A 17,945-nucleotide genomic window follows, 5' to 3' on the forward strand; every position below is an offset into this window, starting at 1 on the left:
AAGTACCTGTTAAGTGCCATATAAAGTAACAGGGTTGACCGTAACAGGTTTGACGATTTCATCTTAAATCAGCCAAAAATCCCCTTGTGACAGGGAGCTGCAATTGAATGCAAGCGTGACAAAATAAATATAATTGTAAAAATATTATTAGCGTATGGGTTACAGGGTTGATGTATTATGGTCAGTTTTCCATCACAAAACACCAGAAAATGGCCAAAAAGGGTCGAACCAGCTCACCTGCTTTTACGCTATGATTCAATGTTTCTTTTGAAAATAATATTTAAAAAGGAATAGTTTACTCATATTAAATCGAGAGTTCTGTTTACGTAACAGGGTTGACCTTAAAATGAGGGACAGATGTAAATTAATCACTAATCACATTAAATAAATAATAATATTCAGAAATGACTTTGTCAAAGCAACAAAATAACTAGGGCATAACAATAATGGTGAAAACTTGTTGAAATTTTGGGATTAAGTGGGTTAAAATCTCCCTAGAAGTCACAGAAAGTGCATGGCGGGACATGTAAAAATGCTGAAATGTGGCACTTCAGCAAGTCTTTATTCATATTAAAAATCTGATTTATTGAATTCTCCTCGAGGTCTATATTAAAGGGCACTTCATTTAATATAAAAGGCTTTCAAAATTCTATATTGGTGCACAATTTCTACTTTAAATATCAAAGGGATGCAAAAAGCACACTTTTCGTGGAATGATGCCACCAACAAAACCAAGGCCAAGGTAATCCAATTATTCCAATACTCTTTCAACACCAGTCTGTATCTTTTGAGACTACTCTGAAATTCAATCCATGCTGCAAATTTGTTTTTCTAACCTTTTCAAGACATCAACAAAAAATAATTACTTTAGAGGACAAAGCATTCTATTCTATTCACAGACTGTTAGTCTTCCTAGCCAACAGCACTGTACCTGCCTCACACAATAGTCATGATGAAACAGAAAGTTTATGCATGAGGAAGACCACGGGTGAGGAGAAAGAATGAAAAGCTGTTCACGTAATTGCGAACATACCAGTATATATTTGAAGTCACCTCATTTTCATGGCTCTGGCTCTTTTAAAGTAATTGCGCAACAGACAGTCCTTCCTCTGCCCAGACTGGGACGTGACTCCACACGGGAGTCAGAGGGACTGCACTTTGAGAAAAGACATCACCGTTGATTTCATTTGACTAACTGGGAGGGGGAGGGGTGTGTGTGTGTTTGGTTTTACTATCTTTCTGGTCCTCACAAGGATAGTAAAACAAGGAAAATTCGGATAAGTGGGGACCGGCAAGGAAAAAGGCTATTTTAGGCTTAGGGGTTAGGTTTAAGGTTAGAATAAGGGTTAGGGGTTAGGTTTAGGAGTTAGGGTTAGGTTAAGGATTAGGGAACATAGGATTTGGTTTGGTCCCCACAATAATATTAAAACAAATGTGTGTGTGTGTGTGTGTGTGTGTGTGTTTAAGCATGCATGTCTGTGTCTGTACAGATTGAGGTGTGTGTGTGAGGAGATTCACATTATTGATTCCAATCTACTGAGAGGAACACACTGTAGTAAGGCTGTGTTTACATCGCCACGCACAACTACTCTAACTAAGTCCCTTAAAAGGAATGGAGGCCACAGGATGTCACCCATATCTCTGGAGAACATGGTCAAACCCCCAATCAAGAGATTAGATGCACAGATTAGGGAAATGCCATCCAGTAACCTCAGTCAGAAACAGAAACTGACTCACATAAAATCATTAGACTGATGTTGCTGACTCCCACTCATTAAGGAATGGGTCTGTCTCTGGGGAAATTCAAGCACTCATATTTCAACCTCCCACACACTTCACACAATCAGAGGCTCTGTTGCTTAATGCAAAATGGGATCCAATACAAAACTTTATCTAGCATTTATATGGCAATGCAGTCGGTGGAATGCAGTTTGAATCCTCGAGCTGGCAAGGTGGAAAAAATCTGCTGTTCTGCCCTTGAGCAAGACAGTTAACCCTCAACAACAACTGCTCCCCGGGCGCCGATGACGTGGACATCGATTAAGGCAGCCCCCCGCACCTCTCTGATTCAGAAGGGGTTGGGTTAAATGCGGAAGACACAGTTCGGTTGAATGCATTCAGTTGTGCAACTGACTAGGTATCCCCCTTTCCCTTTCCCTTCCCCACCCAAAGACTTTGTCAAGATGAGAGCTAGGCATGCAGAAACTCATGAACACAGACGAACGCACACACTCTACATTTACATGGGACTTGGCCTCACACAACGTGGAGCACCATCATAGGGTGGGCTGTGGTGTTATGAAACCTGGTCTGATGAAATAAGCAGCAACATGACAACTCACCCACGGTGCCCAGAGCGATGTAGCCGATGATGACGATGACGAAGATAACACAGCACACCACGTCCGTGCAGCCCCTGGAGAGAAAACAGAGAAAGAGAGGGACAGAAGGAGAGAGAGAGAGAGTGTCGATTAGATGAGTCTAGTACCCAGGGCTCTGCCCTTGCCATGGCATCCCTGACAGTGGGCTTGTATTTGAGCTCGTAAGCTGGGTGCAGCATTTGCCACCTGACAAGACCAGGTGGCATCTCAAGACTCAAGGCTCTGAGAAAAACATTCCGAGCTCCACTGAATTTGTAATGAGACATGCTCAAACCCCCAGAGTTTATGCTCTCCACAGAGACCCCTCCAACAGAGGTTTTGAAGGTTGGACTGCACAATATTATGAGAGGGGAGGATGTCTCTCTCACAGCTGGGGTTTCTCCTCCTGTCAACAGATAAGAAGTCTTCCCCAGTCTCTCACCCTTCTCACACCCCAGAGGAGCTGTCAGCCTTGCCCCTCATTGGCCCCGTCTTCAAAAACCCACCCCAACTTCAACCCTGTGGTGTCCCCTCAGACAGAGCAAGTACAATCCAAGTCTGAACTTTACCATACAGAGCATGCACTGTGAAGGCTATCATAAGGAACTACACACCCAAATGTAAGACCTTCAAGCCCTCATGCTTTACACTCTCCTCTTTCATCCCCAAGAAGAAAGCCTGTGTCGAGTGGAGGCCGGAGCCTGCGGGCGTTTTAAAGCAGTTCTGCTGTGGCGCTCCTTTGAGGTAGCTGCTTGTCCTTGTTTTGTATGCAGCGTGGTGCCACCATAGACTCCACGAGCAGCACATACGCACATTGCTTTTGAGCCTCCGAACACCATTTTGTGATTAAATAGCAGATGGTCCTGCGGAGCTCGGGCCACTGATGCACATAGAATATCAATTTCATCACAATGGATATTAAAAAGGATAAACTACTTAGATAGAGACATACACAGAAACAAATATGCTGTATACACATACAAACACACATGCAAAAACATTTAGGTTACTAAGTCTGGCTCTTAAACTGATTTAGACTGAGGCAGTTGCACAGTTCAATCTTTGGATCGCAAATTATCCAGGAATGTTTTGCAAGTGCTGTTGCAACTAAGCAAAATGATCATAGCCCTACATAAATACTGTAGGTAATTGCAACTGCATTTGCATTCCATGCTAATGTGTTGTTATGTGAAAGTGGGGCTTGTTGAGTTTAACATTAGTGAAGACTGAGATTCCTTCCCAATTAAATGGCTTAGATCCAGCACTACAGTACCTATAATAAACGTATTTCTCACTGCTGAATTAAATGGGCCTATTATTACCAATCTCATCTGAATTACATGGGCTCGATTGTGACAAACAGTCAGGTTAACGCTGGATTTCTTAAAACGCTACTAACGGGAGATTACATGCACCTGCGGGCTAAACTAAGCTTAAAAAAAAAAAACTGGCAGACCAGCAGATCTGAAGCTTTTACGGTGTTAAGCCGGCTTGATACTAGACAGTGGAAATGGCATGGGGAATGGACATCGTCTGCGTTCACTACCCCCACCCCAATGAAATAACAGTTTATCAGGAACAACGAAATCGAAATACGAAAAAGATAAATGGAAGAATGACATACACTACATTACCAAAAGTATGAGAACATCTCATTCCAAAATCATGGGCATTAATATGGAGTTGGTCCCCCCTTTGCTGCTATAACAGCCTCCACTCTTCTGGGAAGGCTTTCCACTAAATATTGGAACATTTCTGCGGGCTCTTGCTTCCATTCAGCCACAAGAGCATTAATGAGGTCAGGCACTGATGTTGGGCAATTAGGCCTGGCTCACAGTCAGTGTTGCAATTCATCCCAAAGGTGTTTGATGGGGTTGAGGTCAGGGCTCTGTGCAGTCCAGCCAAGTTCTTCCACACCGATCTCGACAAACCATATCTGTATGGACCTCGCTTTGTGCACAGGGGCATTGTCATGCTGAAACAGGAAAGGGCCTTCCCCAAACTGTAGCCATAAAGTTGGAAGCACAGAATCGTCTAGAATGTAATTGTATACTGTAGCGTTAAGATTTCCCTTCACTGGAACTAAGGGGCCTAGCCGAACCATGAAAAACAGCCCCAGACCATTATTCCTCCTCCACCAAACATTACAGTTGGCACTATGCATTCGGGCAGGTAGCGTTCTCCTGGCATCCGCCAAACCCAGAATCGTCCATTGGACTGCCAGATGGTGACGCGTGATTCATCACTCCAGAGAACGCTCCACTGCTCCAGAGTCCAATGACAGCGAACTTTACACCAGTCCAGCTGACGCTTGGCATTGCGCATGGTGATCTTAGGCTTGTGTGCGGCTGCTCGGCCATGGAAACCCATTTCATGAAGCTCCCGACGATCAGTTATTGTGCTGACGTTGCTTCCAGAGGCAGTTTGGAGTGAGTGATTTTTACGCGCTTCAGCACTCGGCGGTCCCGTTCTGTGAGCTTGTGTGGCCTACAACTTTGAGGCTGAGCCATTGTTGCTTCTAGACGTTTCCACTTCACAATAACAGCACTTACAGTTGGCCCGGGATAGCTCTAGCAGGGCAGAAATTTAACGAACTGACTTGTTGGAAAGGTGGCATCCTATGACGGTGCCACGTTGAAAGTCACAGCTCTTCAGTGAGGCCATTCTACTGCCAATGTTTGTCTATGGAGATTGCTCAATTTTATACACCTGTCAGCAACGGGTGTGACTGAAATAGCCAAATCCACTAAATAGTTGAATTCACATATTTTTGTATATATAGTGTATTACAACTGAAATAAAATTATTTAGTTAACATGTTTAATTGCAGACAATTACTAGCCAAATTATGTCTACATCAAGAATCCTCTTCTGCGAAAATAAAGTTATTGAAGACCTACTTTTAATGAATTACCACATTGTAAATTGAAGTGATATGGAATGAAACAACATTGATAGACAATTAAAATGTAATTATAAAACAAAGCACTTTGCATCGGTTTCTTTGGTTAAGATAATGATTTCCAAATAATAAGAAATTACTCTCCCTACCACATTTCTTTCCAATTCAGGAATCCACGTTACGGAGTGGTAAATCGGTGACGGATGATGGTGGCAATTGAAATCAGCTGTGCGGGTGATTTTAGAGCGTAATGATGTTTTAACGAGAGATCAGCTGGCGATAATCTAGTGGCCATCAGTGGTTGCAATTCTCCCATTAAGTCTGGAGACCTGATACTTAATTGTGAATGTCCAATTTGAGATATCTCTCCAAATTACATTGCCCATAAATCCCATCCTGCTAATAGCTGACCCATTGACCATCTGTTCAGATCTGCATTCTCCTGTAAAAGACACCATTACCCACAAAAATCCTGACCATAAATCATATTTGATGGCATAGACTCAAGGAATGACACAAGTCTATAACATGATGGTTATGGAACTGAGGCTTTAAAGGCTAAACCATATTTCACAAACAAACCCAGTCCGAGGGAGCAGAGGAAGAAAATGGCTCCATCATCACACCGACAACATTCCTGTAAGAGACAGTGTGATAGTGGAACTGCGGTGACCAAGGCACTGCCGGCTCTAATATTAAACACGGTATTAAAGAGACAGACGAGGGACTACTTTTTCATTTCATTCAAAAGACAAGGAACAAGAACTGTCGAGGTTGCCATGGTGAGGACTGAATTTCTCAGCGTCCATTAGGAGTTGAGTCAGGTAGTGTAACGGACCAGCAGTCAGCTAGGAATCATGGGTGATTAGTCGATGAGATCCAGGGGGTGGGACCCCGAAGCAGACCTTATGTCACCTCTTCACTGCCTTACCGTGAGGTGCGTCTCCATTGTCTTCTACCCAACCCCCCAGGGCCTAGCATACCCATAACATGATGCTGCCACCACCATGCTTGAAAATATGAAGAGTGGTACTCAGCAGAGTATGTGAGCGGAGTTGAGCGGTCGGAAATCCTGCTCATCGCTCATGGAGTGGTGCTTCCCGGCTCTCCATGTCCTTTCCAACCGCTCCGCAAAAAACCACTCCTCGCACAGGAAAAAAAACTGCCACTCCAAATTCACTCCATTCATTAAAATCATGATATGAAGAAAATGTAGTCTATTTCAGAAGAAAATAATACTCTGAGTTGTCCTTGTGTTAGGTCCTGATGTGGCTATGCCAAATGGCTGTGGGCTACACTAGTTCATTTAGCAGAGTTGCTTATAATTCCGTGGCATTATTTTATATTATTTTATAATATGAAGAATACAATTGAACAAAGCTGAATAAAATATAAATATCTTCTCCAACCACTTTGAGGGAGTGCGCACATGCGGCTATTCTGTGTTGAGCGGTTAACAAAGAAATAGGTACTCCTATATGCTTAATTTAGACGTATTAATGTAACTTTAGTTGTTCTACAAACGTTGGGCTATATGTTTTGATTTTTAATACATTGTAAGGCTGCATGATGAGACTAATGATTTGAAAAAAGTTGCTTGAAAGGCATGAGCTCTGCTTTGTTTTTTGCGCAGGCTGTACACACTCCAATAGTCTCTCATTCACAATTTGACAAGCACTTGATAATGCCTAGAATTTCACAGCGCCATCCCCTTTGTGGCCGTAATGCACCCTAAAGAAATCCATGCCTTTTGCGGCCCAGAGTGATGTGTTGTGCCCTTCTCCCTGAATGTGCTGCGCAATCCGAAGCTTCTCTCACTCACACGGCTCTCTGTCACGTGATCGGGTCTTTCTCACATGCTACAACTTAAGACAGACACATCGGGGACGCAACTGCGCGCGTCCGTATCCAATTCTGAGGTGCATATTGAAGATATTGGAAGAACTGTCCACATTTACTTTTCGTCAGCCAACAAGTTGAGTAGGCCTAACGAACAGCAAAAGCACTAGCCTATGTCAATCTACTATCCCCCATAGTACAAAAGTCGACCTATTCTATTCTGTGTGAGAAGTAAATATTCCAAACATAGTCTGGGACAGTTGTGGGATGCGATAGATCCCAAATTAATACAACGACTAGCATCAAAAAACATTTTTTATGCAATGTGGCTGACACAACAGATCAGAACGTTTAGCTTAAAATGTTGATAAACTATTAGGCTATTTCTTCACATTATAAGCGCAGCAATGCGCACATGGTAGTAGGCTATAAGCGCGACTGTTACATTAGCGGAAAACACCATTATCAAAAGTGACCGCAAATGCAATTATGCATGTAATGCTTTTATTATAAAGGTGCATTTACAGTGGGGAGAACAAGTATTTGATACACTGCCGATTTTGCAGGTTTTCCTACTTACAAAGCATGTAGAGGTCTGTAATTTTTATCATAGGTACACTTCAACTGTGAGAGACGGAATCTAAAACAAAAATCCAGAAAATCACATTGTATGATTTTTAAGTAATTAATTTGCACTGTATATGGTGAAAATCCCCACTGTATATGGTGAAAATTATCTTCCCCAAACTTGAAACTCACGCGCTGCTTATATATGCCAGTTAGGCGCTACACCCCTTGTAAAGTGGATTAATGTGCTTAATTTTAAGAAGTTATTTGGCCACTTTAGTTGTGATATAAACCTTATTAAAACATATAGGCCTATGGGCTAGGCTACATGAGGTGTGCGACTATAATTCGAACAAGTCGCAGAAAAAAGGCATTGTTTCTTATGCTGGGCATCATTCACAAGTGATACAAATGTGGTCCTCTGTAGCTCAATTGGTAGAGCACGGCGCTTGTAACGCCAGGGTAGTGGGTTCGATCCCCGGGACCACCCATACGTAAAAATTTATGCACACATGACTGTAAGTCGCTTTGGATGAAAGCGTCTGCTAAATGGCATATTATTATTATTATTATAATATATAATTCACAAGTGATAGGATAATATTGTCACCCATCAGACTATTCTTGATTTAATCTTGTTTTTACATATACTAAATAATATATATGTGTGACATTTGTTTTGATTAAGAATGGACCATTATCATGCACCTGTATCGAAACAGGGGCAGCGGGAAAAAATACATGTCATCTATGCACTTAAATAGCGAATGGAGGATGCTTTTCCCTGTGGTTTATTTTCATGCTAGCCAGGTAGGCTATACTCCTGTTGTAAATATAAGCAATGTGCTTAATATTAGGAAAGTTGAGAAATAAATATAGTAGGCCTAGCCTATAGAAAGCTGATGGGATCCTCCTCTTTTTAATAGCGGCCATCACTCTGTTTTCTCCCACAATTGCACAGCCTATAGAAATGTTGTGCAACATGAGCTCATGGGCTCTCATGAAGTGTTCGATTTGATTTTCAAATACATTTGCATTGATGTCAGAGTGTTAGAGGGACAATAGAGTGCTGAGTACCAGGCAGTTAGTACGTTTGGTAGGCTACTAATGGCCAGCAGCAGCATCAGAGCTTGGAGAAGCCTAATTACAGTGACTAAACGGTCATGTGGAATTTGACTGCCTTCATGACTCGTGACTGCCAGTGTGGCTGTAATACGGTCACTGCAACAGCCCTAGCCATGGCTGTGGTTGTGATGACCGGTCAACGCTGCCACAGAATAGCGTGGGTGCAATTCTGGTGTGTTACCACCGGTCGCCTGTCTCCATCACATCATGAGAATTAACAGGGAGAGAGTTTGGGAGAGAGGGGGAGAGATAATGGATTCCCACACGCTGGAACACACCAGGAAGTTTCTCACGGTCTGGAGAGACAACAGGGATAGCAGTGGAAGGCAGGAGGGTTTTGAATGTTTTTCAACTTCCCTGCAGAAGTCTCAAGGACATATTTACAGTCCATGTATGTATGTTGTCTAGTTAAATAAAGGTTCAATAAAAAAATGAAATAGAAAATGTGCCTTGACTAAAAAGGTGTGCAGTCCACTATTCAGGCCGGGGCGATACCAGTATCGGGATATTTCTTCCAAGGCAAAAATGAAATAAATGTGACTCTGGATGACAACATAATGATGTTGGTTCCCAACATTAGGGCTGTTTTCCTAAATAATTTAAATCCACTTCGTGTTTTGTTTCCTTGCCACGATACTAATGAGTATCCCGATACTGGTATCGTCCCGGCCCTAGTCAATGGTATTATTCAATTCATACATTATTCAGATGTACTTTATGGATTGATTCATCCCTCGTACCGCAGCATAATGGAAGCCGGAATTAGTCAGAGAGCTACAATACATCTCCATTTTCTCTACTGTTCAATAACCACAGATACAGACTTAATTTAGGCGGTGAGCTTCTGAGAAAAAAGACAACCGGAGGAGAGTCAGTTCTCTCCCAGTTCTCATTTAAAACGCCTCTAAGCCAGATAAACATCAAAGTGCCTTCACTTAGTCCACAGCTGTAGGAGGAAAACGAGCTGGAGATAAAGGTTCGGGGAACATGCTTTCCCACCAGTGTATGAAGCTGGTCTTGAGTATATCTGTTCTACAGTATGAAGTAATGATACGCTCCAGTGCAGAAATTAGGGGTCTAAACAGTATAACCACGAAGTTGAAAGGCTATAAGACATAAACAGCTGCATCCTAAATTGGTTATTGAGCAAGCTTGTTTACTACGTCGTCTTATGGGATGGCGGACTCAAGTGAGAGCCAATGACATCCAAACAAATGTAAACAAGACATAGCAACAGGACATTGGTATATGTGCTAGATAAGGCCAGGCATTCAAATAAAAAGGATGCAGCCAGGTTATACGTGAATGGTATATGTGGAAATAAGTACAGTGGGGAAAAAAAGTATTTAGTCAATTGTGCAAGTTCTCCCACTTAAAAAGTGTAATTTTCACCATAGATACATGTCAACTATGACAGACAAAATGAGAAGAAAAAAATCCAGAAAATCACATTGTAGGTTTTTTAATGAATTTATTTGCAAATTATGGTGGAAAATAAGTATTTGGTCAATAACAAACGTTTCTCAATACTTTGTTATATACCCTTTGTTGGCAATGACACAGGTCAAACGTTTTCTGTAAGTCTTCACAAGGTTTTCACACACTGTTGCTGGTATTTTGGCCCATTCCTCCATGCAGATCTCCTCTAGAGCAGTGATGTTTTGGGGCTGTCGCTGGGCAACACAGACTTTCAACTCCCTCCCACCCACGTTTCATCTTCAATGCCCTTGCTGATGGAAGGAGGTTTTCACTCAAAATCTCACGATACATGGCCCCATTCATTCTTTCCTTTACACGGATCAGTCGTCCTGGTCCCTTTGCAGAAAAACAGCCCCAACGCATGATGTTTCCACCCCCATGCTTCACAGTAGGTATGGTGTTCTTTGGATGCAACTCAGCATTCTTTGTCCTCCAAACACGACGAGTTGAGTTTTTACCAAAAAGTTATATTTTGATTTCATCTGACCATATGACATTCTCCCAATCCTCTTCTGGATCATCCAAATGCACTCTAGCAAACTTCAGATGGGCCTGGACATGAACTGGCTTAAGCAGGGGGACACATCTGGCACTGCAGGATTTGAGTCCCTGGCGGTGTAGTGTGTTACTGATGGTAGGCTTTGTTACTTTGGTCCCAGCTCTCTGCAGGTCATTCACTAGGTCCCCCCGTGTGGTTCTGGGATTTTTGCTCACCGTTCTTGTGTTCATTTTGACCCCACAGGGTGAGATCTTGCGTGGAGCCCCAAATCGAGGGAGATTATCAGTGGTCTTGTATGTCTTCCATTTCCTAATAATTGCTCCCACAGTTGATTTCTTAAAACCAAGCTGCTTACCTATTGCAGATTCAGTCTTCCCAGCCTGGTGCAGGTCTACAATTTTGTTTCTGGTGTCCTTTGACAGCTCTTTGGTCTTGGCCTTAGTGGAGTTTGGAGTGTGACTGTTTGAGGTTGTGGACAGGTGTCTTTTATACTGATAACAAGTTCAAACAGGTGCCATTAATACAGGTAACGAGTGGAGGACAGAGGAGCCTCTTAAAGAAGAAGTTACAGGTCTGTGAGAGCCAGAAATCTTGCTTGTTTGTAGGTGACCAAATACTTATTTTCCACCATAATTTGCAAATAAATTCATTAAAAATCCTACAATGTGATTTTCTGGAGAAAAAAATTCTCAATTTGTCTGTCATAGTTGACGTGTACCTATGATGAAAATTACAGGCCTCTCTCATCTTTTTAAGTGGAAGAACTTGCACAATTGGTGGCTGACTAAATACTTTTTTCCCCCACTGTACTTATATTGCAGTTAATTGGCTGGCTGATTCCCTGTGATATGCGAGTTTGTGTTACTCCGGTCTCCCAGGCTGGTTAATAATGTGTGTCATTGGGCTAACGCCAGCCCATCGTGTGACTAATAGCCATTGATCTGTGTGATGTAGCGAAGACAGCTGCCAGCACTCAGCCTCTCTCTCTATTAATACTGACAAATGATCAATCCGTCAACACATAGAGTGACGTGCAAAAAAGCTTATGAAACAGTAAGGTCAATATTTTCATAGGGGGAAAAAATTATAATCTAAGATTCTGATTAGGTGTGTAGTGGTTTTGATAGTATGCACAATTAAATTATATGGCAGATTGAGAAGATGACTATAGGCCTATCTTTGGGGCAAATCAAAAAGAGAAAGAAAAAAAAACTTTGGGGAATAATAATCTAGACCTAACTATCAATAGGCTGTTGAATGTCCATCATGCAGCCAATTACACGTTTATTACTGTGCATGTCTCTATTGCTTCGTCAGCTGAAACAGTCAAAAGAAACAAGGGAAGTTGGAGGAGACCAGAAGGTATAGTACCTGTTATGGATAGGACCTCTGAAGCTCGGGTCAAACTTGCGTGGCTCACCTGTAAGGGAAGCAGATCATTACATGGTTAGCCTCACCAAAAACTATTTTAAAGCTCTAACATGCAAAACAACTGTGCCTTGGTGAACTACTAGGCTTAGAAACAGGAACATCCATAGTTCATCTCCAATAACCAGACAAGTGACATCATGTATGAGAGCAAATTATACGTTTTTGTATGTAGACTTCGACTATAGAGCAGAAATAAACTGCCCTCGAGCAACATACAGTAACTCCACATGGCATTACTGAGGGGAATGCTCATGGTGATCAATGAGACAGCAAAACAACAACACATGTACCATTAGTCATAACATTGTGTCTGGCCCTGTCCTGCAATAAACATAACATGCAACTGCCTGGGAGGGCACTAACTAGGTCAGTTCACAGCTCCTCTCTGTGTCTGTGTCCAAAATAGCACCCTATTCCCTATATAGTGCACCATTTTATACCAGGACCCATTGGGTGCCATTTGGGACGCATCCTGTGTAGCTGTACTGAGGTGCTAACATGATGCCAAGCTACTATAGATCAGGGGGTTTCCAAACGTTTTCACTCAGGTCCCCCTTCCAGCACTGGGGAACATCCCACGTCTATTTCTATGTCTATTACTCTGTACACACCCCTCTTGTTGGTGGAGAGAACATTTTGCAGGTTTAAAGCTTATTTCCTGTAACCCTTCACATTTTGTCATAGGGTGCAGAGAAGATTTTGCAGTTTTAAAGCTAATTGTCTTGCAATTCTATACATTTTGCCATGTCGTATGTGTATTCATGTGATATTTGAGTGACTTAAACATTACAACAAATCTATGGGCTAAGTAAGTTGAAAGCCGGACTGAGTCCCCCCCCACACAGTTTGGGAACCACTGATATAGATAACAGAAAGTTCTGTGTTTCACACAGAGAATTTGGGGGTTTATAAATCATCTACTTTAACTGCACAGGAACACAGACGGCATATCTGGGTCACTGCACAGGAATCTCCACTTGACCCTGTAAATGTTATCAGTCCCACTTTAAACCCACTATACACCATCCCACAAGGCCCTCCTAAAAATCTGCTTGTGTGTGTGTGTGTGCGTGCATGCGCACGTGTGTGCCTGTTTGCGTGTATACTTAAGTGTGTGTGTGTGTCCACGTGTATGCCCGCACGTGTGTGTATGTATATTGCATATGTTTGCTGGGGCCCCCATGGAGTTTCTGTATGAACGGATTCTGTGAGCACATTTATCATCACACAGAGTGTAATTTCTCAGAGCAGCATGAGTGGGCCTATCTCCCATCTGCCTGTCTCTGAAGGCCTGCTTCTGCTCTAAGAGATAAAGCTCACTTGGCAGAACCCAGCACCAGGGATACTGTACTACGTACTTGGCCTCCTCACTGAGCACTCATGAATCACTGGGTGTCATTGGCTGAGACGGAGAGAGAGGGAGAAAGACGCATGGCACCGCTCCTATGTTGATGATCAGTCACATGGCTGTGATGTTCATCATTTCTGGTTTAAGACATTGTCTCAGCAGCACTGTTCTGATATTCAGGCATAACATTCGGAATAGTCATTAGTTATTAGCATAACATTCGGAAGAGGTCATTAGTTATTTAGCAGATGCTTTTATCCGAAGCAACGCAAATAATGTAAAGTATCAGATCCAAGGGAATTGAACCCATAACCCTGGCGCCAGTAACACTATAATCCAACCCACTGAGTATGCAGGCTATTGTTCTGTACTGCTCTGGAGTTCTGCACTGCTGTTGTGTTTGGTTCTAAATAAAGATGGGACCTTGGAGTTTTTCTGGGATATATATGCATCTCTCAGCCAAGGACACATAGACAGAGGACTAGGTACAGTCGTAGTAGAGGTGTGTTAATAGCCTGGTCACGTTTTGCATGACAATGACCACAGGAGTTTGCAAGACAGCACAAACCGATCTGGGACCAGGCTAGTGTGTTAACGCCTTATACAGCAGGCGAACTACAGCGATATGTTTGAGACACGGATGCAAATTGATGCTATAAAGATATGAGGCATCAATGATGCAGTAAAATACAAATTACTGTACTATGGCAGTATGCTTTAGCTTGCCATGTTCCAAGACTTGAAGGTCATGACAGCAACACCATCTATTTCCTCAGGCAAAAGCAGCAAAAAACTCTGTATTACATCAGTGCAATATGTCGGAATGGGCCCCAGGACACCTGCACCAGCATGGTCCTATAGACCAGGGGTTTTCAAACTGGGATCCGTGGCCGAGGTACTGCAGGGGGTCCTTGATTTTATTCTATTTTTTTTTGGGGGGGGGGGGAATATTTTTTGGGATTTTTTAAGTGGAAAATAATTATTTTATGAATATCGCTAGCTGCAACAGAATACCATCGTGGCTACCATTTTTATGCCTCTGCGTCCAGTATGAAGCACAATGACTGGAAGTCTACAGAAGCTGTTAGCATGCTAGCTGTTCCTGTTCATTCGACTCTGGGGAAGTAGATAAATGGCTTCATTGCCAAAATCTTGAACTATACCTTTAATATGAAGGAAATTACAGTCAATGGAGCCAAGTTCTCTCTTCTTCTGTATAGACAATTCTTAGGCGGGCCATCTAAGTGTTAATTTTAAAGGATGGAAAATCTGTTTCAGTGTAAAGTTTTAATAATACCATCTTTGAGAACTAAAGCCTTGTTCACACTGCAGGCCTTAATGCTCAAATCAGTTTTCTTTTTCAAATCCTTTTCGGAATACTGACAGTCCAAACAGCATGTTAGAAGTGACCAAATTGTATGTGTGTGTGTTTTGACAGAAGTCATTTGCTGACATGGCTACGCTAGTTGTCATAGTAACGACAGGTGTGTGCGCATTGGTGTAGGCTGATTGGTGGTGGTGCTCGTGCTTCCTATCACTCAGAAGTTATGTAGCAAGCTAAGGTGACAACAATACCTGCCATGGACATTTCCCAGTTGCTTTGAATGTTCAAAATCATAGTGTGATGATTATCCAACTTTCAAAACAAGTCCTTTTCGGCTAGCCACAACAGTCAACTAGCTAGCTAGGTAGCTGTTTAGCTTTCTAGCACATTCACTATTTGTTTGTGAACAATTAACTAGATAGTTAACTACCACATGTTCTTGTCAAACTGTCAACAGAGTAGCTAGCAAGCAACAAGATCTGCCAAATAAAAGTCTAAAAACCACTTGAGGGGCAAATAAATCAGATTTGACCGTTCAGACACAAGTCGCATGACCAGGAATCAGATTTGTATTTGACTTCAAACCACCTATGAAGGTGGTTTGAAATGTGGCTAAAAATATCAGATTCCATGTGCTTTTTGGCTGATCAGGCTGCAGGAAAAAGAACAGTTTAGAATTGGATATGAATTCTTTATGGATTTGAGTCACTTCAAACTGCCAATATGAACAAGGCTTTACAATCAAATAAAAGCTAGACACTCAGGGAGAATCGAAAGCAGAGGAACACAGTATTGTATAGACAAAATGTATAGAATTGCAGGAAATTAGCATTAAAACTGCAAAATTGTCTCTCAGCTCCATGCCAAACTGTGTAGAATTGCTTGAAATTAGCTTTACAACAGCAACATTTTCTCTACACAGCCAAGATAGTATATTAGCTAGAAAGGTATGTTAGTTTACACTTCCTCTTCCAATGAACTGTGGGGAGGTCAAAATAATGACACTGTCTACCAAATCTATTAATTTTAAGTTTTGATTACTTACTTGCCATTAACGTTCACCTTAATGTTAGATACTACTGCACTGTTGGAGCTAGAAACACAAGCATTTCGCTACACCCATAATAACATCTGCTAAATATGTGTGACGAGTACTGAGGATACGAAGAGGCAGGACGCAGACGCAGGAATCAACAATGTAAAGGTTTACTTAACACTGAGCAAGAGAACAACAAAGAGCGAGTACACGACATGACACTAACAATCACACACAACACAACACTGAACAGTCCAGGGCTATATAGGGGTGGTGATGAAATGATGAGGTGCAGGTGCGCTGGAGGTGATTAGGGTGCGTTGGGTTTCCATTCCGGTGTTGCCGAGGTGGTGCACTCAGACCGGTGGCTCAGTAGACCGGCGAATCAGAGCGCCGGAGGGGAGCAACGGGAGTAGACGTGACAATATGTGTATATGACCAATAAAATTAGATTTGAAGAGAAGACGTTACTTTTTTTGTTGTTGCTAACATACAATGGGGGTCCCTGGGTTGCCGGTTTGCCTGGGTGGGGGTCCCTGGGCAAGAAAGTTTGAAAATCCCTGCTATAGACGCTTTCAACAGAACTTTCACAGCCAGTTCAAGTAACTGGCAATGACTATTGGCCAAACAGATTCACCATTGACAATTCCTACACTATATGGCTTCAGAGTAGATATTGAAAGCAGGTCCTGTGCAGTAGGAGACTGGTTGGATTTGTCAGCACTTCCGCATGGTGCATGATACTAATAGAAACTTGCTACCTCTCTGTGATGCATCATTAGTTGCCTTAAGTTGCTTTTATATCCCGGTGGATGTTCCTACAAACGGGCGGCCGGCAGGTTGCATTACATTAACTCATATCAGAGCTAATTAGAGCTCCAGCTGCCGGGGGTTGTGAGCTGGCTATCTGTTGGACTGGGACTCAAGCAACCAAGCAGAATATAAATAGACAGAAAAATCATTTTCATTGATCTTGCTATTGTGTGTGAATATTTCAAGCGACTGAGTGCTCCCTGGTCTTTGTCAGCCATCGTGGTGAAAACAGACTGGTCGGTACCAAGGGGAGGACTGAGGATGTCAATTCATACAGAGATGAAGGGAAGCCAATGGCGAGAGGACAGATTGCGCAACAGCAAGGGGCAGGAGGAAATTGTCTTGGGAGAGCCTGGGATATCGCTCTGTCTCTATGTCAGTGATGAACACTCAGTAAGCCCATGCAGAGGCCATCCAGTCTGTCCAACTGGGGACCCAATGGGGGCCGTGGGCATCAGCCTCTTGTTAGGGTGTAAAAAGCGGTCACTAGCTTGGCGATCAATGTCACCATACTATTGGGTGGATATACTCACAGAAGTAAATACCTAAATGCGATTTTCCAGGGCACACTTACAACATTAATCAACAACATGAGTGGCTAAAATGTACTAGATTCTCATCAATCCAAACACACTAAACCAGGATTTGCTTATCGGGCACAACCTGTGAGACCTGAATGCTTGGCTTTATTAATGTACTCACCACAGTAGCCTGCCCTTTCCTCCTCACAGAAGGCCTCTGAGCTTTCCTCTGGTTCACAAAACTGACTATAGTCCCATTATACAGTACCAGGGGGCCTGACATTCATCAGTAACACTGAACCACCAGTATACTTGGCCTTGGTTGATGACTGTACTTAGACTTAGCCAGTGCAGAGAGAGTAGTGGATGTGTGATGTGTTGCTAGGGTCAGGCTGAACAAAGGGCTGTAGTCAACAACATTTAGAAAATGCCTGCGAGGCATATTGTGGCAGTTAGCTAACATCAGTGTGTTGGCTCTGTTGAACCCGTGCACAGCAACATCGATGATACAAACTGGTGGTGCCTGGTGTCCTAAAGATAGCAGCATACATTTTAAAGGTAAATATTGAACTTTGCTAAATAAGGTGTTCAATACACAGTCAAGCAATATATACTCTGCAAAAAAAGAAACGTCCTCTCACTGTCAACTGCGTTTCTTTTCAGCAAACTTAACATGTGTAAATATTTGTATGAACACAACA

At 42.5% G+C, this 17,945-nt stretch overlaps 1 protein-coding gene across 3 annotated transcripts in view; it reads right to left on the reverse strand.

Moving 5' to 3' along the window:
* LOC121533736 (choline transporter-like protein 5-B) overlaps positions 1 to 17,945 on the reverse strand; it is a 67,279-nt gene that overhangs the window by 18,528 nt on the left and 30,806 nt on the right. For all 3 annotated transcript variants that reach the window (XM_041839930.2, XM_041839932.2, XM_041839931.2), the window contains exons 2-3: positions 12,143 to 12,191; positions 2,343 to 2,416 (exon numbers count right to left, since the gene is read on the reverse strand). In XM_041839930.2, coding sequence (XP_041695864.1) covers positions 2,343 to 2,416; positions 12,143 to 12,191 — 123 coding nt within the window. The remainder of the gene's footprint in view (positions 1 to 2,342; positions 2,417 to 12,142; positions 12,192 to 17,945) is intronic.

The sequence above is a fragment of the Coregonus clupeaformis genome, chromosome 20, assembly GCF_020615455.1.
Source record: "Coregonus clupeaformis isolate EN_2021a chromosome 20, ASM2061545v1, whole genome shotgun sequence".
Taxonomy (NCBI): domain Eukaryota; kingdom Metazoa; phylum Chordata; class Actinopteri; order Salmoniformes; family Salmonidae; genus Coregonus; species Coregonus clupeaformis.